The following is a 25,347-nucleotide window of genomic DNA, read 5'->3' on the forward strand; positions in this document are numbered from 1 at the left end:
AATTGTGAGACTAAAAGTGCAACACATTCTATTGTATGGGACCAAAAATATAATTTTTTCTTAATTATGTTTATAATTTCTTCTTTTACATAAAATAAATAACACAAACTGTGCCATGCATATACTATTGAAGATTCAAGATTGATATGAAATCAAACTTTTAAATCATGGAATACGTTGATTAAATCAAACACTATAAGTCAATCACTTTCAACTCGCAATATATTCACACAAAAGTGATTAAATCAATATTATTAACAAAATTCAAACTGGAAAACCAACGAGTTAACCATTACACTACGATATGAGAGTTTCAAACCTTCACAATTTGCAAGGTTTGAGGCTCTTAGTGCATTGATTAAAAGATTTTATAAGGGAGTACCTTTTATTGTACTTGAATATAACAACATTTAATGATCATACGTAGGCACAACTGTAAAGACGCGGTTTGTAATAAATGAGTTTCTAAAAAAGATAATGCTAGAAAATGTAGGATGTGCCACGTACATGTAATGTAACAAACTTCTTCATTAAGGTGTAATATACCAAATGAAACAATCTTAATCCGCAATTAAGTTCTCTGATTACCATAACCACTCCTAATTAAAGTACAAGCTTAGACCTCGTGATCTAATCATATCCCACTCAAAAGTTTTGATTGTACATAAAGAATTCCTAGATTGACTAAATCTTATTATTTTTGAAATTGTACTAGGAAAAGATTGCCTCGTTAACAGTTCGGAATCATTTGCTACTCCCCCCTTACCTCAATGTTAAGGTTGAGATTTCAAAAAATTTTGGGTAGAAGATGTTTGGGTTCAAGTTTCATATATGTAGTTATCTGCCTACTTATATAGTAGCTTTTGGTTTTATCATCGTATTTATAATGAAATTATTAATGTACTTTATAAAATTTTGAATATTTAATGGTGTACAGTATAATGTAATTGATTGTTTTTATTTATTCTAAGATGTTTTTCACTGATAACGATAATTTGTGACATCATGACATCAATTTGTTTATTGTATCAATATTCCCCCGAGTGAGTTTTCTTTTAATTATTATTATTTTTTAAATATGATGTATTGATTTATATATTTTATTTTTATTTATAATATATTTTAAAACTATGAGTGTTATTTTTACACACACAACCAAGTACCACAACGGTTGCCGAAGAAAACAAAAGAAAGAAAGGAGGAAATCGTTGATACTTGGGTCGGAAAAAAATCACAAAATGAATAACCCACACACATCAACGGTGTATAACTACTAATATTGTCTTGTAACTGATGTCTTAAAAAAAAGAAAAAGAAAAGGTTACTAACCACGTCAAAATCTGGCAATTTCAGAATTCAGAATTCTGTACGGCATCTCGAAAGGCTACTGTCACTTGGGATTCTGCAAACCCAACTGCAGTTATATATATGTTAGAAAAACCATAGGGACTGTTATTGTTTAATTCTATGACATAGCAACCATGCACATTCTTGAACACTATGAGAAAACCAACGGGTAACCGTCTACCGCACAGTTCACAAGCATGTGAATGAACATGTGTTCTGATCCTTAAAAACAACCTAACTCAATCTTAACCCATATGAAGAGACTGTTCCTTCACTTGCAACCTAGTGAAGGTTTACATAGGGAAGAAATCCATATGGCGAGTAATTAACTATACACGAATAGTCGAAATGGCTCGTATGCTATATTATGCTCTCAGTATGTTAATGACGACTACCACATGCAGACAGGCCAGCCGAAGTTTACACTCCTGGGGAAAAAGGCCCTATGTTACTAAAAGTATAAGCTACTCCATGTTTGAAGATTCCTCTTTAGTAGAACGTAAGAGATCAATTTAAGTCAGAGGAGAGGCAAACGTGGAGTAACCCATCTCTTGCACTGGGGAAATATTGAGTGCTTCAGAGATCCAAATAAGTGAAGAAGAACTCTACTCCACCGATAAGAACTTCTTCTCCTGAAATAATTGGAGTGAACATAAAACATGTCAAGATGCTATGTCAATGCAATCAACATAAAACTAGGTTAAGGACGTTATGTGCTTGAACTATTATGCTTTGGCATGAAAAAAGATCTCTAAATGTCTTCAATGGGAATTTATTAGAATACTATAATGACGAATTCAAGCAGGTCAAAGCAGACGAAAATAAGCCAACAAATTAATGCAAGATGACTCAATTGACTCAGTAGACCAATCAAATTCAGCGAGTTGCCCTCAAGAAGGCCCAAGAAACACAATTTTTTAACTGCGGAAAGCGAAAATGCACTGCTCCTGAAGCTTACCTTGCAGCAACTACCAGTATAGCATTCCAACATCATGTTTCGTTTCTTGGCAAATGAGAGAATTTCACAAGTTTGATGATTCCCAGCTAGCATAAACAGCAGCAATTATTTTCTGGTGCAACTTAAAGCCAGAACAAGCGATTATGCCCCTATCAAGACCTTCGAGGTATATTCCTTTGGAAAAGTCCAGTGGGCGGCCTCCTGCATCAGTGACCATGCCACCAGCCTCTTGCACAAGGAGAACTCCAGCTGCATGATCCCATATTTTCTCCTTATAGCCAGACCTTGCAAATCTCATGTAGATTTCAGCTTCTCCCCGAGCTATGGCAGCATATTTGACCATGCTATATACACGCAGGGGTTTCTTTCTGCATTTAAGAAAGAAAATTTTCCTTACCATCACTTTTAAAACATGGCTGGTTACATGATACTGGAGGTAAAGTAGGCATCAAACGAAATCTAGTAATCATACAACTCATCTTCACACAGCAACAATTGGTAAGAGTAGCCACTTAGCAACAAAGATGACTATGATTATGCTCTACGATCCGCGTTTCCTGATCTTGAAGCCCATGTAAACTTGTAAAGAACTAATACTTCATGAAATTTGTTAAATTTCGGCTCAAGAATGTGCGCAAGCAACTAAGTTTTAACTCGTAATGACTTGGATAATGCATTCGCAGACCTTAGCCCAACAGTATTAGCAACTCCAGCAGCAAAGGAATGGTCTGAATTAGATTTTTCCACTGGTTCACACAATGTTGCCAGTGCTGGATCATCAATGGAAGAAACCTGTATAAGTTTTGCAGAATTTGGCCACTCAAACCGCTTATCAGAACGAATTAAAGGTTGCATCCAAGCTTTTCTGCTGCCTTTGCTTGTGTACATCACACATCCTACTTCCCCTGATGAGATTCTCGACATAACAACATTTTGTTGACTATACTTGTTTAGGCCATCATCCTTCACTGGGTAATTAGGACACCCAAGTACTCCAATTACGACTTCTCCATCGTCAATCATTGCAAGAGCAACAGCATACTGGTCGCCACGCACGAAACCTAGCGTTCCGTCAACAGGATCAAGGACCCAATGCCTACCTAAACGCCCCCCAGTTGAGCTACATTTGCTGATTGCCTCAAGAATTTGAGAAGCATCTAGTGTTTTTTCAGGGCCTTGGAGACCAAATCTAGGTGCCTCAGCCAAGCATGCATTTACAGCACTAACAACCATTGCTAATAGAGATTTTGACTCAGACTTCGACAAAGTTTGGATATCTTCTTCAGCAACAATGGAAATCTTTTGGCTGTCAAAAGCTTTGCAGAGCATCCAGCTTACCGTTGCTTGCACACTCCAGTCTGTTCATGCAAAGATTATTGAGTTACCAAACAAGGGACGTCGTGAAGCATCGATATAAACATAACACTTTGGTATACATAACCCAATCTTCAAAATCGAATGTTTGGTTTTGACTGAAGTCACTCAAGTATAGTTGGATCAGAAGTCTCTAATTAACATGTTGAATTTTCAGGAAAATATGGTAGAGATGAAATTTACACCAATGTCACTAGGAAGCTATATTTGGCAAATGACTGAAGCAACTGGATGTAAATAGCCCTATAACAATCATTGGTTTATTCATTGGGAAAAAAGTTGACTAAGAACAGAGGTCGGATGCAACGTGGAAAGAAGAGACCCCAGAACTTCAGAAACTAAACTATAACCAGAACAATCACGATATGCATGTAAGTACCATCTATCTAATTATTTTTATCTATTTCATTGACTATTGATCCACATATGTTCTCCTAGCCACATAACAACTCTTGGATAGCTGCACATTTAAGGAACAACCAAGTTTCTCGTCTCAATAACAAATGAAAAATCATATACTTCGATAACCAAAATTAACAAATTAAGTGAATAAGGCACATTCGCTATAACATCAAGGACTTGACATCAAAATGAAGTGAGAAATGCTGATCACAAAATAAAAAAGAAACAAGTGAAAAAAAAAAAAAGAAAAAAGGAATAGGAACAAATGATCTCAAAGCTTCAACAAGCCTTTTTGCTTGAGAAGGCAGGACATCAGTTTCAAGCACAAGACTTCAGGACATAGTAAATTGTGGAAGTAGTAAAAATCCTTCCATGTTCTTAAGTTTTTTACAAACAGAAGAGCATCCATATCAACACCTCAAATACAAGAAATGCATAAATGAAATAATAGCTTTGGTAGAACTAAAATAAATGGAAGTCTATGAACCGACTTATAGGAGTAGCTATGGTACAAATACAATAAATCGAAATATACATCCATATTGTAATAAATATGCTATCATAACTAAGAAAAACATTCTTGAAAAGTGTACTTGCGAAAGAGCAGTTCAAATCTAGAGTGTATGCTGAGGATAAAGAGTGAAACATTATCATAGACACAAATACAAAACAAACAATCTCGCAATTTACGTCATTCACCCATATTAAACAAATTCTTAGCTTCCTAAATGATGAAAACGATGTGAAATTCATAATTAGGCAAGCAGTTTTAGTAATTCCCAGAATTGCATTCTAACAATGCAGTCATTATCACCCATATTAGACCCGGGAGAGCTGAAATAATATCAAAAAAGGTAATTGATGGACAATTTGTATTAACCCTCATTACCAAACAGTGCAAAAAATAAAAAATTGGAAAGACCCAAATCACAAAATGCGGACAATCCAAGAACCCATCAAGACAAAGAAAGAATAAACAAAAACAAATGTCCAATTCCCTTATTAAAAAAAAAAGAAGAAGAAAGAACCCAGTTGAAGAAATGAACAGAGGAAAGAATCACAGTACCTGCAACAGTAACAAGGGAATCATCATCCTTGGACTTAACCTGATCAGGGTTCGTCGAAAGCAATTGTCTCTGCACCTTTTCGCACATTGAACAAGCCATGTGGACCACCCGCACCGCCACATTCAACTCTTCCGAGTATTTCCCTTTCTCCATTTTTGTACAATCCCAGTGTTTTTGGATCAAAACCCAGATTAGAAACGAAGGAAAGGTGGCGATATCTGACAGACCCAACTCGTGGTTCCGGGGTTTCTCTTGCTTTTAGTCCTCCTTCACATTATTACAAACGCATAGAGTGCATGAACCTGTACGCGAAGGGAGCACAGGTGCATTTGTGAATTTTCTAAATCTGCGTTCTGTGTTGCTCTGGATTAACAGGAAATGGTTGTAAATCCCAACAAGTATTTTTGCCAAAACATTTTTGCAGGAGTATATTTTTTCTGGATTTCTTTGTGAGAATAAAATATATTTTTGATTAAATTATCAAGGAATCTTATCTACACATTTCCACAAATTATTTTAAAGTGTATGCGCAGAAATTGCTTTCTTTCTTTCTTATTAGTCTTTCATGTGGGGAAAAACGTCATCTGCGCCTTTGATTTCCAATCCAAATCTCTCATTTTTCACTTTTTCTTTCTTAATTTTCAGGGAGCGGTTGAATACATATTAACTACTATATTTTTTTACTTAATTCATGAAATAAAAATATCAGTATGATTTATCATCCATATAATAATGTAGTTTAAATCTTTAAATTTTATATTCTACAACCGATTAGTGCAAATAATTCTATTATTTCTTATCAAGATATAGAAGTAAAACAAAGTATTACTTAATATCATTAGAAGTTTTTAGTATTTAAGTAGATTGAAGCGTCGTGAATAAGTTTGAAATTATAAGTTTGAGTTTTTTCGAATATATGAGTATTTATATTATTTTATGTATTAGTTATATTGATGTATTGGTAGAATTTAGTATTGCTCAGTATATCGAGATAAGAGTAAAACGCAAACCAATTAAAATTACAATATGTTAAGAGGTGTTCGCGATAGTTTATACTTTTATTGTGGAAAAAAGTTATAAAAAAGAGTTGTAAGTTAAGTAGTACTAAAACTTTGAAGTATTTGAAAACATAAGTTAAAAATAAAATCTTTTTGAAGTTATAGAGGTCGGAAAAATAGCTTAATTGACGTTCATAATTTTACCAATAAATCGCAAAAGCTGGTAAGAAGTTAGCTCTTTATAACTTTTGGTTTAGGGATAATTACACTCCCTTTTATGAGGTTTGGTATAATTACACATGGACCCCATGTGGTTTGAAAATTACATCTAGCACTCATAAGGTTTGCTTCCGTCTAACAAATAAGTCCTTTCATTAGTCAAAATTCATTTAATTTGTTGATGTTAACAAAAAAATGAATGAAAATTGGTATTTACTTTCAATGATTGAATACTAATTTATTGCAGGTCAAATAATTTTTTCGACTAAACTATCCTTATAACGGTGAAATTATACCTCCTTAATTGCATTGACGTGTGAATACATAGAAGGGTAATTTGGTCGTAAAATAAAATATTTGACCTGCAATAAGTCAGTATAAGGCAAAGGGATTAATATAGATTTTTTCTAATTTTTTTGTTAATATCAGCAAATTTGGTGAATTTTGGCTAACAGTGAGCTTATTTGTTATGGAAACAAACCTAAGGGGTGTTACATGTAATTTTTTAAATCATATAGGATTTATATGTAATTACACCAAAACCTCGAGGAGGGAAGTGTAATTATCCCTTTGGTTTATACGACTTAATTCACTATTTCAGCTTTTTTCAACAACAAACTGATAAACGCTTATTTTAAGCCTTTGCGAATACTCTCTTAGTTGTGAGGTCTTAGTTTTAATTTAAATAGGGTCCATCGCACGGTTCTCATGAGCATATAAAAAATATTTGTGGTGTGATGTGAAAAGAAAAATAAATTTGTGTTTGTGTGAGAATAAGAAAGAAAAAAGTCTATGATTAAAGAAACATGTGCGACAGAGGAGGAAAAAATTAATTAAAACTGTGGATTTATTAAAAACATGAAACTTTGTGAGAAAAAAACCACGTGGAATACGGAAGAGAAAAAAAATAAATATATAATTATTAAATTATTAAAAAAATATTAAAATTACTATTTTAACCATTTTAAAAAAAGAATAAAATAAATGAAAGAATATATTCTGATATTCAAAATTTTATAATAGTATAAATTATGACGTCTTGGTATTTTTCTTTATACTCAATATCTTTAAATATTATTTGTGAGTAAATCTTTTTTACTCATGTCTTTAACTAACAGAAACTAAGAAATCTATTACAATTTCGGTCCCCGCCAAGAAAACATAGATCGGAATCGAGGTGGGGACCTTTCGATTTTCCAATATATTAAGGACATGAATTAGGAACTTTGACAAGGAATCCCTCTCTCTCTCTATATATATATATACATAAATTAGATGGTTCAATAATTATTTGACTTATGTCATGTGTAGATGTCCAAAAGATTCATATCATGTTCGTTTGTCTTTTAGCCAGAAATAATCATGTAATGAATGTGCCTCTACATACAAACATTTACGTAAAACAAAAAATACATAAATAAAACCATTATAGTCCGAAAATTTTCATCAACTAATTTCCACATAATTTAGAATTTTATAAAATATAATTATAAATATATTTATAATTAAATTAAAGAGATGGGGAACCACGGCCCATGGGCTTTAAGGACATTTGAAGTATTATAAAAAAATAATAAAATTATATTTTTGGTCTTATAATTTTAGGTCGTTAGTACTTTTGGTCATAAAACTTATTTTATTTGTACATTTAGTTCTCTTTTTTTTTTTTTTACGAATTCAGTCCTGAATATTTTACATTTGATCATTTTTTGATAAATTTAGTCATATGTCGACAATTTGGTCCACTTTATTAGCACATGATTAAATTTGCCAAAAATGACGAAATGTGAAATATTCAGACTGAATTCGTAAAAAAAAATGACTAATATATAAATAGAGTAAGTTATATAACTAAAAATGCTATTAACTTAAATTATTGGACCAAAAATATAATTTTACCCTAAAAAAAATAAAACCAGCCCTTACATAGGTCTCTCTAGGAAGGAAAAATCATTGAAACTTCATTTTATAAATTTACGGGAACCAGTTTCATTTAATTAATTCTACCAAATTAACCAAATAAGACTTACTTTTGTTCGTACATATGGATTCACTATAAGTTGCAACCATACTTGAAACGTTGCATTCGGATCGAGTTTTATTTCTAGCACTTCTATACTACTCATTATATCTATCACTGTCTTGGCAGTTGGCCCTACTTTTTTTTTTTTTTGCTGTAATAAATAAAAATGCAAAACTGACACTCACAATGCCTTTTGTACAATAATTTTGATCCCTATAATAATTCAATGGACATACCCCATAAATTAGTCGAAAATAAAAAAATCAAACCATTTCAAAGACATATATAAAGATAGACTCCTAGAGTCATTGTGGTGTATGTGAGTATGTAAATCTAAATCAAATAGAAGCATTATGTTATGAGTTTGTAAAGAAACAATATATAGTCGTTTAGGAGAGAAAGACATTATCAAATTCACATAATCACAACAACATTAGTCGTCCAAGAATTACTAGTTTGGTTTCGACCTTTATCTTTAGGCTATGAATGGCGACGAATCTGTATAAAATCCGAACCCACCCCAAGTGCTCGTCCCGAATTAGGGTGGGTTTGAATCCAATTAAATGGGTTTTGACGTGTCCTGAGTCTTGCGACGGCCCCAACCCTGCACAATTATTATTTTTTTAAATCATGGAATTTTGAGTTTTTAATTTTTTAAATTTCTCCCTCTTTGCTTATTTCTAAAATTATGATCTAAAATTAAGATGATGTTTGTGTTTAAATAATTAATAATGAACAATTCGGTAATTAAATGAACAATGACAAATGCATGGAGTTTATTTGTAGTTGTATATGATCAACTTGCTATTTGTTTAATAGTTGAAATTTTAATTTTGTTTAAATTTATGGTTGGTGAATTAATAATTCTTGTCTTTTTTAGAATAGTTTGTTTCAAATCTTCACCATGTGAACAATAACAAATTGGACTGTTTCGAATTTATTAATTGCATAAATTATTTTTTATTCATTAACTCAAGAAAATATTTTTTTCACAATCATTAAAAAAAAAATAATCGTGAGTTATATAGGTTGGATCTGTCTGGACATGTAGTGGATTGGGGCGAGGCGATTCCCGAGTCCAAGTCGGAGTTGGAGGGACAAGTCCCTGGTCCACCCAATATGCCTGTTGAGTCACTACAAAAAAAAAAAAAGAAAAAAAAAAGTGAGGTTCTTCTCTACCTTATAAATAATTACAATTTAAAAATCATAATAAATCAATAATATTAACTACGAGAAAACAAAATTAAAGCAAAAATTTAAATATTTACTACAATTAATCAATATTTGTCATGGTCTAAAAAGGCATAACAAAAATATTTGACATGGTTTTGCCCATGGGCTAATGTTTTGGCTACATTTGAAGAAACAACAACTAATAACCGTTGCGAAGTCGTAGTTAATTTGTACTTGATACAACTTCCTTCATCTGGAATTAAATTAAAGGCAGGAACTTTTAGAATTGGGACAATTTAATCATCATTATCAAAATCAAACTCAACATAGACTTGTACTAAAATTTGACGTTCAATCTACATATTCATGAACGTTTACAATGAATTTTTCCAAACAAATATTCAAAGATGGCGGAATTCTCGTTTAAATCCAAATTCAACTCCAACCTTCACCCCATCTACCAAAAAATAGGACCACATAAATCAATTCCCCAACATTTATTAATTTCTAATTTATCTCTGGGAGTTGGGGACTAATGAAAAGTTTTCTACTAAATCTTTACTTCTTGCTTTACTATATAATTGTTCTATAAATAAATTAGATGAATAATTATAAATTTCAATCATTAGCAATCGTAATAATTAATATATATATATATAGGGAAAATTGTAATTATAAATTTCAATCATTAGCAATCGTAATAATTAATATATATATAGGAAAAATTGTATTTTTTTTTTCCATCTCATATGTAACTTAAGCCCTGTATTCATTAATTTTAGGCACAAGGAAAAGGATATTAGTGGAGTAATAGGAATTAAGACATTTTGGTTAGTATATAGTCTTTTATTGCAATATATACATATATGTTTGGTATAAAAAATCATGGGCATTGAATAAAATCTAACTGTGAGTGGAACTATACATTAAATGAAGTTGCAATGTCCCATGATGTATGTATGAACAGTCAAATTTTGGTGCAATGAACAAAAACCTAAACTATGTCCAACTTCCATTTTCCATGACACATATGAGGATGGCAAGTCTTCCACCAATTAAGAAATATCCTGATACAATTGGAGTTTGGAAGTATGTATCTAGGCCTTACCCTATTTAGATTTAGACCTTCAAATAAATTAATTTATACTTAATTAGACCCTATTTAATTTATTGAATGTAATTTAAGATTTGATCTGATTTTTTTTTTGGGTAAATGTAATTTTCATTAACTGAAGAATAGTAGTACAACACAGTGTTTATCAGTTGGTTTCTCCCGTTACAGACCACGGGATACGCCATAGTCTGTATAAGGCACATGTGCTAACTGAACAAGCTAAATTAATGCTAAGAATCTTCTGCTTAACATCGTTAACAATCAAGAAAGCCAAAGTAGTCGATGTTCTTTCTTCATGCTCGAATCGCCTCAGGTTCCTCTCCCTCCAAATATGATAAACACAAGAAGCAAGCAGTGCTCTATAAGCAAGGTTGACAATATGCTTGCCCCTCCATTTCCGTGCTGCCCAATCAATGTCATTTGCCCAATCTCGGTTAGGCCATGGAAATCGGACCAATCTGCGAATCTCGGAAAGACACCGTCTACTATATCGGCATTGGAAAAAGAGGTGAGTATGAGTCTCCATCGTCCCATCACACAAGACACAATCACCGAGATGAGAGAGCCATGGCTTGTCCGTCGTTGGGAGTTTGCCGAGAATTGCCATCCATAAAATCAAAAGGTGACGAGGGATTTTACAGGAGCCCGAAAGTAGTGAAGCCCAGTCTACTTTCGTCCCTGGTGGATCAAATAATCTGGTAAGTGCCTTGGTCGAAGGTTGACCGCCGTCCAATCTCCAAATAATACGGTCTGCTCCTCCATGGATTGGAGGTAGTAAATGAGTAATATCCAAGCACTCGAAATCCGTGATAGGAGGCCATCGCCAATTGCCTCCACAAATGACCGAGCTAAGCTTGGTCGACAAGTGAAGTCCCAGTAGGTCCGGAGCGCGTGGGAATCTGTCAATAAGTGGCCCAAGAGGGTGCCATGGATCCTGCCAAATATAGAAACTCGTCCCATCCCCAATGCGGTAATCCACCATTGGACGGAGGAAACTTCGCAGACGTAGCAATTTCCTCCAACCCCACGAACCCCTATCATCCCGTATTATCCAAACAGAGGTTTTTTGTAACCGACCAGCGTACAACCAGTCCACCCAAATTGATGTCCTCTCGCATCTAATCACATCACAAAGTTTCTTGCTCATTAATGCCCGATTTAATGTTGCAACATCACTGATTCCTTGGCCTCCCTCCACAACAGGCCGACACACGTCTTTCCATGCCACCTTTGCATATCCACTATTCCCCGTTCCTTTCCATAGAAAAGCTCGTACTCTTTTCTCAATTTCTTTAATGATTTTCTTAGGCAAAATGAATGCAGAAGCCCAATAAACACTAAGTGAAGTGAGTACAGATTTAATAATTTGTACTCTACCTGCATATGAAAGTTGAAGCCCCTCCCAACCAGCTATACGTTGATCAATTTTTATCAATAACGGTTGACAATTAGAAGCAGACAATCTAGAAGATATGAGTGGAAGGCCAAGGTACCTCATCGGCAATTGGCCTTCCTGGAACCCGAGTAAAGTCAGCATATCTTCCCTCATCCCCTGTGCTGACCGTGAAATAATAAGATGACTCTTTTGGACGTTCAACTTCAGCCCCGACCATCCTGCAAACCGATCTAGTCCTGTTTTGAAAACTCCAATAGAAGCGATGTTAGCCCTGCTGAATAATAGTATATCGTCAGCGAACCCAAGTTGGAACACCCGTGCAGCCTCACATTTCCAATGAAACGTAAAAAGCTCGTCTTGATCAATCAACTGGAGAAACCCCAAGTGTAACACCTCCATAACCAGGACGAATAAATACGGCGAAAGAGGATCCCCCTGTCGAAGCCCTCTCGCTCCCGTGAAGAATCCATGGGGTTTTCCATTGAGCCCGACTGAGAAAGATGCTGTAGTGACACACTCCTCAATCCACCTGATAAATATGTTAGGGAACCCAAATAACTGTAAAACAGCAGACAGAAAGTCCCACTCAACCGTATCATACGCCTTTCTAATATCCACTTTCAGTGCACATCTGGGAGGGAGGCGTGTCTGGTTGTATCCCGAAAAAAGTTCCTGAGCTAGCATGATATTATCACCGATACTTCTGCCAGGCACAAACGCCGCTTGGCAGGGGCTAATAAGTTTGTCCAAAACCACACTCAATCGTTGGACAATAAGTTTGGCAATAATCTTATAAAGCACATTACAACAAGAAATGGGTCGAAAATCACTAACGGCCATTGGGGAGTGTACCTTCGGTATAAGCGCCAGTAAAGTGGTATTGATTTGTTTCAATAGCCTTCCAGTAGTAAAGAAATCCAACACTGCTCTCGTCACCTCCCGTCCTATAATCGGCCATGCAGCTTTAAAGAACCCTGATGAGTAACCATCAGGCCCAGGCGCTTTATCCTCAGCAATATCAAATAGTGCCTGTTTAACATCAGAAGGGGTGAAAGGCAATAAGATAGAATTGACCTCTTCATCTGTCAGCAAATGTCGTGCCCACGGTCTAAGGAACCTAATATCCACCATGTCCCGACGTCTCTCTCCTCCTAGCAGGTTATGGTAGAAGGAGACAAATTCATTAATCACCGCCTCTTGCTCCCTGTGGGTAACTCCATGTTCATCGTTAATTTGCAAGATTCTCCTCGCTGTCCTTCGTTGCGCAATCTTGCGGAAGAACACTCTGGAACATTGGTCACCCCCCTTCATCCACTCCATTTTAGCTCTCTGACGAAGCATGATTTCCTCGAGCTTCGCCGCTTTTGCCAAGACCATTCGACAGCAGTGCTCCAGGAGTAGGAACAAATCCTCCTGTCTGTTCGAGCTAACTAGGATTTGTGCTGCTTCAAGAAAACCCTTAGCCAACTGCACATTGTGCGATAAATCTCCCTTATTCCTTCTCTGTTCTCGAAAAACTGGTTTTAATGCTTTGAGTTTTCGAGTCACCGCGTACATCGGTACTCCAACTATCTCATGCTGCCATATACTCTGCACACTGGAAATGAATTTTGGTGAGCGGGTAAGATAATTGTCAAACCGGAACATACCTCCCAACTGTTGTTGTCTGTCTCCATACAGGACCATCGGTGAGTGATCCGAGGTACGTGGTGTAAGGCTCGAGTAAGATGAAGCGGCGAAGCGAGCGTTCCATGTGTCATTAATAAGTATCCTATCCAGCCGTTTCCATAGATTCCGGGGGCCTGCACTGCAATTGTGCCATGTGTACCATTCCCCCTGCATGGGTAAAGGAAGCAATCCTGCGTTCTGGATGCAATTATTAAATTCCTCCATTGCTAGCCTTATGTCTCCAGAAGCTCCGCAGACCTCACTAAGATCCCGAACAGCATTGAAGTCACCCCCAACTAACCACGGGGTATCCACACATTGGATGGATAATGTAGTGATATAGTCCCAGAGTTCTCGTCTGTCCGCTAACTCATTGGCCCCATAAATGATGGTAACGTGAACTGATTCCCTTGTCCTCGCGTTTCTTCTCTCCACGTCGAGCGGGAGGCGCATGCGTGTCCAATGTTGGTGGCTCGCTCTCTTCGAACTGCATAAAGGAAGAAGTCCGAGGTGTTTCGGGTTGTAGAACATTTGACTCTTTAGTAACGTTCTCCTCCCTCCTAGGTACCCGCGGCCCCGCTGCTTTGGGTACATAGATAGTCACCGGTGGTTTGGTGGGTTTAGCCGGTTTTATCAACGAACAATCTTTGATAGAGTGTCCCAAGCTCATGCAACTCTTGCACTTCGGTGGAACCCATTCATATTCGACATCAACTTTGCATGGAGTTTCCCCTCGTCCCTCGTTTGGGGTCATGATAATGATATGCTTTGGTAATGTCGAGGTGATATCTAGCATGACGCATACACGAGCGAAGTCCAGTCTCGTGCATGCTCTCGTTATGGCATCCGGATACAACGGTTTTCCGACTCCGCTCGCTACTGTACTCAATCCTTCCGTGGTCCACAACTCTACTGGAAGGTGTCTAAGTTTGATCCACACGGGGACTTGTGTATGTTTCAGCTTTCGCATTGCCATTCCTGGTTCCCATTTCTGAAGGACAATCGGTTGCCCCTGAAAAAACCACGGTCCGCCTTCAATTACTTCTTCCATATCTATGACTGATTTGAATTGGAAGAAGAAGAAACCATTTGCCGTAGCAGTGACGTCACGCAACGCCGGCCATATTGACGTGGCAAATTCTTTCAGATGGTGAAAATAAGGTTTTTTTCCGAGAAAATATCCAACTGCCGTAGACTTCCATCGCTTCGATCCTTCCCGAATAATTTCCAAAGAAGGACGAACAATCACCTCGCCATTTTGCACAGTGGGCGCCACATACGCTAAAGTTTTTCTTGAAGAATTATTGAAAACTTGCGCAATTTTATCTTCAGATGACGCTTGTTCGGGACTTGCATACAATGGGATATTCCCAACGTACAATCCCGTTTGGACGTGATCACCAATTTTCCTTGCCGCGTCGGGAGAAGGCTGTTTTTTTTCCCAAAAAAAGCTTATGTCAGCAGCCTGTTTCTCCCTCGTTTCATCTACTATTTCATCGCTTTTGTTTCCGAAAAAGCCTTCGCACAGCTGCCCCAGAGTTTCGTCAGTTTTTCCAAGCGCCGGTGAACCAGTTTCAGCATTAGCGCCGTTTGCCCTCTCAGTCGTCGCGGGTGGAGTTCCAAACGTCGTAGCCACCCCTCGCGTTTCAGTCTCTGTTTGTGTTGTCTGATTTCCGCCATTGCCATACCTCTCTTCCCATCGTGATTTTAGCGCTTCCAAAGCCTCCATTGAGACATCATCGCCATCATCCACAACTCTATACGCAAGGCTAAGAAACTGAGTCATATTAAACTCGCGAGCTCTTCGTCCGCCATTAATGGAGCTTGAAGAATCTCCAAGGAGCAACAATGGCGGTGCTCTGAAAACTCCACTTTTCGTGGTCAAGTCGCCTCGTTTTTCGTTCAGGTTAGTTGCTTCTGTACCTCCAACGCGGCGGCCACCCAGAAGAACTGCTGCTGCCGGCGGATTAGAAGAAGGCATTTTTTCAATTTCAGACCCAAGAAGCTGCTGTTCACCATAAAACACACCTCCTAAGCCTACCTCACGACAGTCTCCAACCTCCCCGCCGTCCCCATCACCGGCCGGAGTATCTTCGGCTTCCTCCTCCTCACCGGTGGTCATGTGTTTGGAGCTTTCACTAACTGTAGTTCCTTTTCTCCTCCTCATTCGCCTTGTACGAGAAATCACTTTTGCGGCGGAATAGCACCTAATACTCTGTGTGCTTCTGGTTCCAGTAGTCATCCAGATGGCTCTTCGGTTCGATCCTTGCTTCGTGATGTCGCTGGGAGGGTTCTTGCTGCTGTTTGGCATCAGTTCTTCTTCTTTTTTTTTTTTTTTTCTCTCCCAATTTTTCCGTTGATGTGTGAGTGTGGCTATGGTTACAGTTACAACACGTCTACAGCTAAGATCTGAGAATGAGAAAGAGAGCTCAAGAAACTATGGATCTGGAAAACGATTTGATCTGATTTAGTGGTCAGGTTCGGCAGACTCGTACCTTTTTTTTTCTGACACATATTTTATGTAAATCATAATAATCAAATTAAATTTCTTTCTTTTTGTTTTTTATTTTCACCCATAATTTATCGATAAGTTCAGAATTATTTAGACTAATTCACAAATTTACTGCTTTTTTTTAAATAATTTTTTTCAAATAACATATCATTTATTATATCGTTTACAAAATAATCTTATGAAAATATTAAATCTACATATGTTTTAAAATTCAATTTTATCACTTCAACTCTTCAAGCAAACATTGTTGCCTATCAAGATATTGAAAAACATATCTAGCATGGTCATATACTTATATAACTAATTATTTAATTATTTATTGTTAATGTATAATTACGCTAAATAATGATATGATGTCTTAAGTTTATTAGATTGGTTCACTTAAAGATAAATTAACGATAAATAATAATCCAATTGAATTAGAAACAAAAATAAACATATATTTTGGATTCAAATTGGATACATAGATCATGGATATTGATGGGTAGAGAACCAATCCAAACGCAATTTATATTTTTTTAATAATTCTAGGCCTGAATCTAATAATATTTATTGAGTTTGGATTTGAATCTTAGAATTAAGTCATAAGTTTGAGTAAAATTTTATCCTACCCTTTGATACTCCTGAATGTATGGTTTGATTGTCTATATTCTTACCGACTTGCTTTCATTACATTGACATTACGCATCTGCGGTCGTTGACTAATTACAAAGTGATAAGATATGACTGTGAATGAAATAAAAAAACACTACAACTGTTTGTCTCTATTTCTTTTTCTTTTCATTTTTTTTTTTAAATAAAGAATGAACAGAGACAATTTCCGAATTGCTTTAAGGACTTAACGTCGTAACTTGACCCTCACAGGAAGAAAGTATCACCGTTAAATCCCTTATTCATCCATAGTTTTCAATTGTCCATCCCAGCCTGTGGGTTCAGATGTTAACAACTTAACACTATGTTTGGCACTTGATTTTTAATGAAAATTTAGGCCCTAAATGACAATATGTTATCTCTTTCTTTTAATAGTCTCTTTTTGTTCCTTTTCTTTGGGAATATCCACAAGACAAACAATGTACAAGGAAAAAGTGTTATCACATGATCAAGTTATGAGAACACGTGGTGTTAGGTAGATGATCCATACCCCTATCACATGCCATCACCCAATAACACTCATAAATGCGATTTTCTTACTTCAATTTGGCGCTTTTCCGCAAAATTACTTCCATGCGTACAGTTGAGGTTTGAATTTTATTACATAATTGATTTTTAACAACTACAATTGTGATAGAAATAAACCACAAGACTCACACCATGTCTACTTTATCTGAGACCCCATAATTATAAAATATTTTCAAAATATGAATGATTGGATTGTCAACAATATATAAAAATTAATTTAATATTGTGGATTGATTGATGTAACTAAATATATCAATTATATTATAAATTGTCACGAGTATGGGTAGCAGCACAAGTTCACAGCTCTCTCTTCTCTGTTCTGCTTGAAGAAGCCCAACAAGGAAAACGCGCATTCTCGTATTTTATGTTCCACGCTTTGTACTTGAACACCTTTGTAAAGTTGCTTCTTTCACGTTTTTAGTGTTAATAGTTGGTTAGAAATTATTAGCTATTTTGTTAGCAGCAGTTAATTAGTCTCTGTATTTAAATCACAAACCATCGTTTTCTTCTGTAATTTTTCTTCAGCCAAAACAATTCTACTTCCACAAATTATGAGTTCTTGTTGCTCTTCCATGGCTAAACTCCTTGTATTTGCATATGTATATATATAATTTAAAGTTAAAATTATAGTATCATAGGATTTTCTTTAAAAAAAATTGATCTGTTCGATATCAGACCAAATCAAATTGAACTAGTCGGTTCAATATTTAATATGTCATTTCGACGTACTGAATTTTGAACTAATAAAAAAAAATCCCTATGTCGAACTTGAATTTCCGATCGGACATAGATTGATGTTCCAACTTCGGTTTCATCGATGAATTAATCAAATTATGAAAGGTTGCCCATAAAGATGCCATGCTATAATTTTGTAACTAAGATATGCATTTATTGTCATGGGACTGTTGGTGTTGGATTCATAGAAGCGGCAATATACATTTTAGGTCTGCCGTACATTGCATTCTACTATAATAGCAATATCTAACTTCCTTCTTTCTAGCATCCCAATTTCGAATCACAATAATATACGTATATGTATATTTAGTAGTAAATCTTTGTATTTTTTTATCTCGTTTACATATATTTATTAATTTAAATTTTTGATGTAGTAAATTAATTTTTAATGTTATATATATCGAATAATATAATGAATTGTGACTATTAGAAAAATTCATTAATTACAAATATGTTTTGTATTTAATATTCATATTATAAAATATTTTTCAAGTGGAACGTTTATATACATATTGTGTAAAATATACAAAATTTGTAATAAAAAAGGAGAATATCGACCACTATAAAAAGTTGATTATTTCAAATATTATAAATTATTGTCGATTAAAAATTATTATAAATTAATATTATTTATTACAATAAAACAAAATCAATGTGAAGCATTGTGTTTGGTGTTGTTTTTGGCTTGTCTTCAAAATAGGCCAAAATACACATAATGTTTGTCTGCTTTTTATTACACTTTTATTTGTGTGAAATTTTGTTTTGGCTTTGTATATGTAATATATATACACACGAATATATATAGAAATATAATATAAAAAAAATAATTTGATAATGAACATATAATTTTTATATATAAATATATAAAAGAAATATGATTTGATAATGAACAGTGATTTTTGTATCTTAAAACACAATATAAAAAATACAACATTTATTTTAAATTATCTCTAAAACACAAATTCGAACATACAAACACATACTTATTTAGTTTTATTTTTCTCCATCTATCTTTACAAAAGACAACAAAACGCACTATGTAACACTTTTGATCATGTTTGATCAATATTTTTTATGATTTTACTTATAACCAAAATGCTTACAATAATTTTCAAATATGATAAATATCTTGATTTTACTTGTAAAAATAATAATTAATAATTATTGTGCAATCGTAAAAATTATTATTGACTACAAGTTTTTGCTTTCAACTATGATAATAAATGATAGGGAAAATTTTGTAAGGTGTTGTTTCACTGAGACAAGGTTAAGATAAGATAATGGAGAAACTGTAAGAAAAAGACACATATCTTGTCATTAAAGATAATACTTAATTACCCAACTAACCCATTGCACACGTGGCAATCGACCCCCAAACTCTTCTGAAAGTTCACAGGTTTTTCCATCCAAATAGGAACTCTCTACACGCGTAGCAAGAATCTGTCATTCTGCAGCTTAGATATTGTACATATACTATACTACAAAATACATATTTTATTTAAATAAAATAAAATTCCAGTTAGTAAAGGTCAAATAATTTAATTTTGCCACGTGGCGAAAAGATTGGAATAATTTAAAAATAGTGGAAATAAAAGTATAAGTATGGAGCATATGTCTGTAAATGTAGTAAGTTGAACCCACAAGCCTTTTATGCTTCTGAGCCAAAGTGGTGAAGAAGGAAAAAGGAATAGGGCCTCTCTCTCTCTCTCTCTTTCATATATGGTTTGCTTCTGTTTTCTGGTGGACCAGAAGAGCGTGGTGCGGCGGAGCAAGCCGGTGGCGGGGATGTGCTCGCGGTGCCGCCATGGAGCCACGGTGGCGGATATGAGAACGCTGACCAGGTTTTGCTACATCCCATTTTATTGCAAGTCGTGGAAGGCCATCATGTGTAGTTTTTGTGGGACTATTCTAAAATCTTACAGGTGATTTATTCATCAGTGTATGTGAACTCATCGGCCGCCGCTCAGCTCTCTCTCTCTCTCTCTCTCTCTCTCTCTCTCTCTCTCTCCATGTTTTGTAATACTATGAGAGGATTTTGATTCATTCTGTATTATAACCTGCATGAATTAATTAATCAAGTTTTGTGGATAATTCTCTCTCCACTCTCTCACTCTCTCTACCCACAGGAGCTTGATTTTTGGACAATAAATGTTGTCATGAGTTTGAAAATCCACTACTGCAGAGATGTTCCTTGATCAGATCGACCATTTTGGTAAGATACTGGGAAGGGGAAGTGCTGAGAAACTCTAACTCATACTCAATTTGATCGAACTTGAACCAATTATACAATAAATTTTGAATATTTTAAGGTAACCTCAAAGTTCAGATGCTTAATAATTAACAAAAAGTATCAAATTTATGGATTTTTCCCATAAGATGATCGATCATCGTCACCACTTATACAAACCGCGCATACCCCAAAGCTGCAATTTAACTTTTATCATTATGTCCGACTTTCGTCTTAGTTCAACCAGTCGATCTCACAGTGAGACAGGCTTGTACCATTACGCTCACTCACGAGCAGAAAATAGAATTCATGACTAATTTTGGAGTCAGTAAATGGAGTTCAAATTTCTATTATCAGGAGAATTAAGAGTATATATTAATTCATAATCAGATGAAGATCAATGATCGGGACAAACCCTTCGTTTGGTTTCGTCATAAGTTCAGAATCGGCCAGAAATTACGTTATCAGAGACAATTTCTCAATCTTTCTTTTTCTTGCGTACTTGCTACAATGACAATTTCTCAATCTTTTTCCCCAATGACAATTTCTCAATCTTTCGTTTTCTTTTGTGGGCTCATTTTTCTTTGTGAACTTTTATCATTTCACGACTTTCTCATTAATTCTTGTTCGAGAAACGACTTTTGGCTTGAGTTTGGCTGTAACTTCTACTCATATGGACAGAAAACGTGGTTTGGACAATCTTTCCACTCGCTTGCTGCGTCAAAATGTATGTCGACATCATAGCATGTTATGACATGAGAATTTTTCAACATGCATATTATTTATATTTTGAATGTATGCAAGTTTAAGACAACCACATTAATTACAAGGAGAATTTAGTATAAGGCCTTAATAATTCAGCCCATCCTTCTATAAAAATTAAAATATGTGCAGAATATTCCTATTTTTTCTGTAAAAAAGAAAAAGTCAAAAAAACGCCTTAATATTTTGAAACAGAATTTTCTAACACTTCCGTCTTGCTATGTTTTTCACTCGCGCAATCTGTTATGATTGATTTTTATTTTTGCATGTATATTATTTTTTTTGTCCTCATTTTTTAATTATAAAAACTCAAATATTCAGATAACACTTAATCTTGTTTTATGTGGAGGGGCAAGTGCCCGAATATTTATCCTTTATAATTAATTAGCAAATGAGGACAATCAAATGTGCCAAATATGATACATGAGAGCACATGGTGCGTGTATTGCGTGGAAAATGCAGCGTTTGAAGAATGTTCAGGCAGCGGATGAGGTGGAGGCAATTGCGGCACGCACATCCGCTGAAATAGCTGTCAGGTTTGAGGACTCTCTGGTTCATATTGAAGCTGCATGATTGTCTTAATTATGTCATTCGTAGCATTAACTCGAGAAGCTTTAAAATGACACCTATGGGGACTGTCTTCTTCGCTATTTCGGCGCTCTGCTAATCTCTGGCTCATAACCTTGCTCCAAATACTTAGTTTGATTGTGATTTGTGAGGGAGCTGTTCCTTCTATCTGTATTGTGGAGCATTTGGCGTTATCAAAATCTAATAGAAGATCTTCTTCTTCAAAAAATAATAATTGAAAACAAAGAGGGCAAAATCAATAATATATAAGTCTGAAAAAAAAAAATCAGTCACACCAAGAATACAACAAGACAAGAGATTTAGATGCTTTTTTTCTTTTTAAATGTTGAGATTCTTCTTCTCCTTTTTTTCTTTTCTTTAATTTAAAGTATTTTTAATTTAGAATTTTATAGGTGCAATTTAAATATTGATGCGAGCAAAAAGTTGTTCGTTTGTACAGGTTCAATTTAAGGTCTCTGGGCGTAACTTTTCACAAGTCATGGAAATGAGATTTGTAAAAAATACATCAGCACTTCGACGCTAAAGTCAATAAATAGTGATGAAATAAGAATTAAATTGCAGAAAGCGTAATTTAGAACAATAATTAGATGATGGAAGGCGGCCATGATGAGGGCGAGCGCCTAGGATGTACCGAGTGAGTGTTGGACATGAGATGGGCATTGCGGGCGCATGCGTTGTGCTGTAATGCCGAGGCGGAGCGAGGATGCTCCTTACCATTGAGCAATGCGTCGGCAGGTTCCGAGATAGTGTGCGAGACGCTAAGGCACGAGCGCCGAGAGCCTCAGCGAGCATACGGATTGTCGCGATACTCTGATATGTGCGAAGGCTGGTCGAAGGTTAGGCGTAACTTTAGACGCAGCATAGACGAAAAATATATGAGAATTACATTCCGCTGCGAAGAGTACGCCTGTGACACAGGGGGAAGTCCCCCTTTATAGTACTCGCATCTTGCTGGCTGAGGGATTCTAGTACCCCGTGGACTCGAAAAAACAGCTGCAAAGAGATAGACTCCTAACTACCAGAAGTTATCTTCTAATTTGAGTTATTAACTGTTGAGATTTATTCTGATAAAATCTTTTTTGGGGTAAGCTTTCCAAATTCCTAGGAGGTGGTGAAGGTAGTCAACTATCTTCCCTAAAATTTTTCGACATTAGAGGAGCCACCACTCCTCCGAATTGTCTGACTAGAACACAACCAGGCGTGAGTGGAATGTTTCGGCATTTAGGTGGTTTCCGCGCCAACGTTCCCTGCGTTTTCTTGATCCTTTCTCACTTAATGGGTTCAGTTTGTGGGTTTGGTACTTGGGTCTCATTTACATGCCCATTAATCCATCTTGGGCTCTTCCCGTGATAGATTTTTTCTTGGGCCGAACATATTTTGAGACATTACATATAATTCTTTTAAAAAATAATTAATTATTTGTAGAAGAAATTGAAATAAAATTTATACTTAAATTTCGAATGAACTATTTCCTCCGATTCATATTTTTGTTTATACATTCCACAATTATCACTTTCTTGAAAAAGAAAAATTCAATCAAGTAGAAAACTTAAAAAGTAGATGGTAGGTGGATAACATGCTTCTACAACCATTTATAAATTTCTCACAAAATCACATATTTGGCCACAAGTTGCGCTGCCTGAGCACTTCATTCTTTTCTCCCAATCGCTCAGTCTCGTCTGTTTTACACAGACTCAACTGACACGCTATTTCCTTCACTCAAAACTGCACCCCGAGAGAACATACAGCGCGCACAATCCGTAGCCAAAAGCGACGACGTTCTGTACTTATCTTCACCTCCCACGACCGGCATCGCCACGCCCAGCTTCGCAGGGTTCACAAAGTCCGCCTGATAAGTTCTCCCAAGCACACCCTCCACGTTTCCAGACAGGCCATAGAACCTAAACTGCACTTCCAAGTGAGCAAAACAATCATCGGAAGGTATGCGATAGTTGTGAATCCTGTCATCCTCCTTCGTCACGGGCACAACGTTGATTGAGATCTCAGCCACTTCAGGTAAACTGATGACGACGCTGTTCTTCTCCGACGTTCTTTCCACCTTGATTTTGTTCTCCGGGGATTCCCAGATGGACGGAACGGTTAATTCTTGGCCGTTGTAGGAGAACTTCAGGTGGTCGGTTTCTTGATCCCATTTTCGAGCTTTAGTTGCCTCGACGGAGAAAGTGTGGGCGTCGAAGAGGACTCCGAGGGCTTGAATCCATGTGAAGTCGCGCTGCCTGCCGACGGGGCGTAGGCCGATGAAGCGGGCGTTGATGTGAAGATTGGGATCTGACACTAAGGTGAAGTGGTGGTTGCTCTGGCCGTGGAAGTAGAAGACAGTCCCGTCTGCGCCTATAAAGCGGGGGTCCAGGCAGGCAGCCCCGGGGCCGTTGCAGTTAGGCTTCTTATCTGCAAATTAAAATTTGATATGGAGTGCAAAAATGTAATATAATAGCAAAAAGAATGTAATATAAATAAGAATGTCGGCATACTCTTGCATTCGGGCTTGCATATGGGTGAGTTACAGTTGAGGTAACAGACTTTAGCGTAGGAGCTGGTGGGTTGCTTGGAGGGGCACTCGGCGGGGCACTTGAGTTGCTTGAGGAAGCACGGACTTTTCCTGGTGTAGCAGGTTATTGTATCTCCATGGGCGTCGACTACACAGACCAGAAAGAGTAGCACAAGGGTAATGAAACGGAAACAGTTGCTGCTTATTAGGTTCTTCATTATGTTTTCTCCGATCGAGATCTATACTAATAACTTAAACACTCCTTCCTTCGTTATATAGAGTGCAATGACTTGGACTTGTGGGTCGTTAAAACATAAAATACTAAACAGATCTGGTGGGTGCTCTGTCTGAACTTGTATCGATTCCAGCTAGGTGCGTGCATGGGAATTTGGAATTAAGTCTTCGTAGTGGAGTACTAAATTGTTATTGTTGGGTCAATGGGTTTGGTGCTGTAAGGCCTATTTTTAAACTAATCAACTTGCAGTTGACATTTTATATGTCTGGTCTTTTGTGAAAAAGGAGTCACATGATGACTGATCCGTGATCAAAGAAGTTGATTAATCATTAGTACGTAGTGCTGGGTGAAAAGCCTAATAGGTTGGACCAAATTTACGGCCAGATTGATGTGTGCCTAGATTAAGACAGTGTTCATGAAATTATTACTTGCTCCTAGAATAGGGCTAATTGAATATTGCTACTAGTACAACTAGTATACCTACATTACATGCTTGTCTCTACCAAGGGTACCTTATTTCAAGGGAGATACATGTGGAACTCAGTACTCATTTTGTGTGCCGAGTGGAGGTGCAAAATTTTTATTTAAATTAAAATTTGATTGAATTAAATTAATTATAAATTACTAAGTATAATATATATTTTTATATAAATAATCACTTTTTTTAAAAAAAAATTGAATACCAATTTTGTACTTGTTATATAATTAATTAAAATTGGACAAAATTTAATTTAAATTAGAATTTTGAGAGTAAAGATAGGGCAGATGTTTGATAGTTGACAACATGCATTGTTATGCTCCATAAACACTCCCTGGATTCTTGCCTATGTTTCCTCCTCCTTCGGTATTCTAACCATAATA

At 36.0% G+C, this 25,347-nt stretch overlaps 3 protein-coding genes across 3 annotated transcripts; 1 reads left to right on the plus strand and 2 right to left on the minus strand.

Moving 5' to 3' along the window:
• Positions 1-1,473: 1,473 nt before the first annotated feature.
• HL (HAL2-like protein) lies at positions 1,474-5,735 on the minus strand. The gene is made up of 4 exons (XM_011096943.3): positions 5,148-5,735; positions 2,991-3,663; positions 2,306-2,673; positions 1,474-1,979 (listed from the first exon to the last, which is right to left on the minus strand). The coding sequence occupies exons 1-3, from the start codon at positions 5,299-5,301 to the stop codon at positions 2,370-2,372; spliced, it is 1,131 nt and encodes a 376-aa protein (XP_011095245.1). The 5' UTR covers positions 5,302-5,735; the 3' UTR covers positions 1,474-1,979; positions 2,306-2,369.
• A 14,042-nt stretch (positions 5,736-19,777) lies between these two features.
• Positions 19,778-20,256, plus strand: LOC105174756 (uncharacterized). The gene has a single exon (XM_011096945.3). The coding sequence runs from the start codon at positions 19,816-19,818 to the stop codon at positions 20,089-20,091; it is 276 nt and encodes a 91-aa protein (XP_011095247.1). The 5' UTR covers positions 19,778-19,815; the 3' UTR covers positions 20,092-20,256.
• A 2,917-nt stretch (positions 20,257-23,173) lies between these two features.
• On the minus strand, positions 23,174-24,594 carry LOC105174757 (uncharacterized). The gene is made up of 2 exons (XM_011096946.3): positions 24,235-24,594; positions 23,174-24,151 (listed from the first exon to the last, which is right to left on the minus strand). The coding sequence occupies exons 1-2, from the start codon at positions 24,467-24,469 to the stop codon at positions 23,427-23,429; spliced, it is 960 nt and encodes a 319-aa protein (XP_011095248.1). The 5' UTR covers positions 24,470-24,594; the 3' UTR covers positions 23,174-23,426.
• Between the last annotated feature and the right edge of the window lie 753 nt (positions 24,595-25,347).

This window comes from Sesamum indicum, linkage group LG12 (genome assembly GCF_026168435.1).
Source record: "Sesamum indicum cultivar Baizhima isolate 11 linkage group LG12, ASM2616843v1, whole genome shotgun sequence".
Taxonomy (NCBI): Eukaryota; Viridiplantae; Streptophyta; class Magnoliopsida; order Lamiales; family Pedaliaceae; genus Sesamum; species Sesamum indicum.